This window comes from Austrofundulus limnaeus, unplaced genomic scaffold (assembly GCF_001266775.1).
Source record: "Austrofundulus limnaeus strain Quisiro unplaced genomic scaffold, Austrofundulus_limnaeus-1.0 Scaffold1178, whole genome shotgun sequence".
In the NCBI taxonomy this organism is placed as follows: Eukaryota; Metazoa; Chordata; class Actinopteri; order Cyprinodontiformes; family Rivulidae; genus Austrofundulus; species Austrofundulus limnaeus.
In genome coordinates this window covers 98,363-99,798 of record NW_013953580.1, presented here as the reverse complement: position 1 = coordinate 99,798, position 1,436 = coordinate 98,363, and the positions used below count along the sequence as shown (strand labels likewise).

General features: G+C 40.0%; 1 protein-coding gene across 1 annotated transcript in view; it reads left to right on the top strand.

Annotated features, from left to right (window-relative positions):
- tmem165 (transmembrane protein 165) overlaps positions 1 to 689 on the top strand; it is a 7,992-nt gene extending 7,303 nt beyond the window's left edge. Inside the window, exon 6 of the mRNA XM_014031112.1 lies at positions 428 to 689. Within this exon, the coding sequence (XP_013886566.1) occupies positions 428 to 504 (77 nt within the window). The 3' untranslated portion in view covers positions 505 to 689. The remainder of the gene's footprint in view (positions 1 to 427) is intronic.
- Positions 690 to 1,436: the final 747 nt, after the last annotated feature.

Sequence of the window (1,436 nt, the reverse complement as noted above, 5' to 3'; positions counted from 1 at the left end):
CGTAAACACGGACCAATACCAATAATCTGCACGTAAACACGGACCAATAATCTGCACGTAAACACGGACCAATACCAATAATCTGCACGTAAACACGGACCAATAACCTGCACGTAAACACGGACCAATACCAATAATCTGCATGTAAACACGGACCAATGGTCTGCACGTAACCAACAGGAACCAAGTGTCCTAATTCTGAGTGTAACTGTTCTTTAGATGTCTGACTGTAGGAGACCTGAGTTCATAGAAAGTTCTTGTTCCTGCTTGTTGACGTGTACACACTGTTCTCTGCTGTGACTCACTGATGGTAACATTTTACTGATCTCTGGTCGATCTCAGCTTTTCTTTTTTCTGCATCAGTGTGTTTTAACTGTGATTATATATTAATCGGTGTTTARATAATGTTTAAAATTTGTTTCCACAGTTACAATCATTGGAGGGATTGTTTTCCTGGCGTTTGCCTTATCTGCTCTGTTCATCAAACCAGAAACTGGATTTTAAGAAGAGGAAAAATAGACTTTTTCACTTTGTAAAATAAGGAAATGTTTAGTTTCAGTTGCTGTAGAGAGACTGTATTTCTGACAGGATCAACAGAAACTTTTTATTTTTTGGACAACAGAACCTTTGTTTCCACTCTGTCTGTAAATCAGAGGTTATGATTAAAATTAAATTTTATTTCCCAAAGATTTAGATGTGGTCACAGTAAAAATTGTACCGGCTGCAGCTGAATGTGAAGCTGATAATCTGGACTCTTCTCCCATCACCTGGACCTGGACTGACCTAAACGAAGTCCAGTGGATCTAAACTTGACCCTGATATGCAGTACCCCTCTCCACCATCTCAGAAAGGTTCATTCTGAAAGTCCACTCTATTAAACTTCATGTTCTCACAGAAAATCTGTTCTGRACTTCAGGAAGAAAGGAGGATTCTTTTAGAACCACAGAAGCACCAGGATGGAATAGAAAAGCACAAATAGTTAACGTAATTTAAAAATGTTTTTCTTTTTAAAAGTCCATTTAACTGTTAAATACATTTTGAACACTTGGAGTCTCTGCAGAAAAGTTGAATTTAGCCTCTCCTGGTGCTGAAAAGATATCTTTATGTTCTGTTTGGGTCAGATTTTTCAGCCTGTTCAGTTTCCTGTTTTTTTTTTTGTGATGTTTTCTGAATTATCACGGTACATGGAATTATTTGTGATGGAACTTCTAAATAGGGTCTTGACTTACCAACTACAATTTCTTCATCTTCATTCTCCACTGGTCCTGGGTCAGACTCTGGTCCTGGGTCGGACTCTGGTTCTGGGTCGGACTTTGGTTCTGGGTCAGACTCTGGTTCTGGGTCGGACTCTGGTTCTGGGTCGGACTTTGGTTCTGGGTCAGACTCTGGTTCTGGGTCGGACTCTGGCTCCAACGTAAGGCTGGACGGACAAGTGT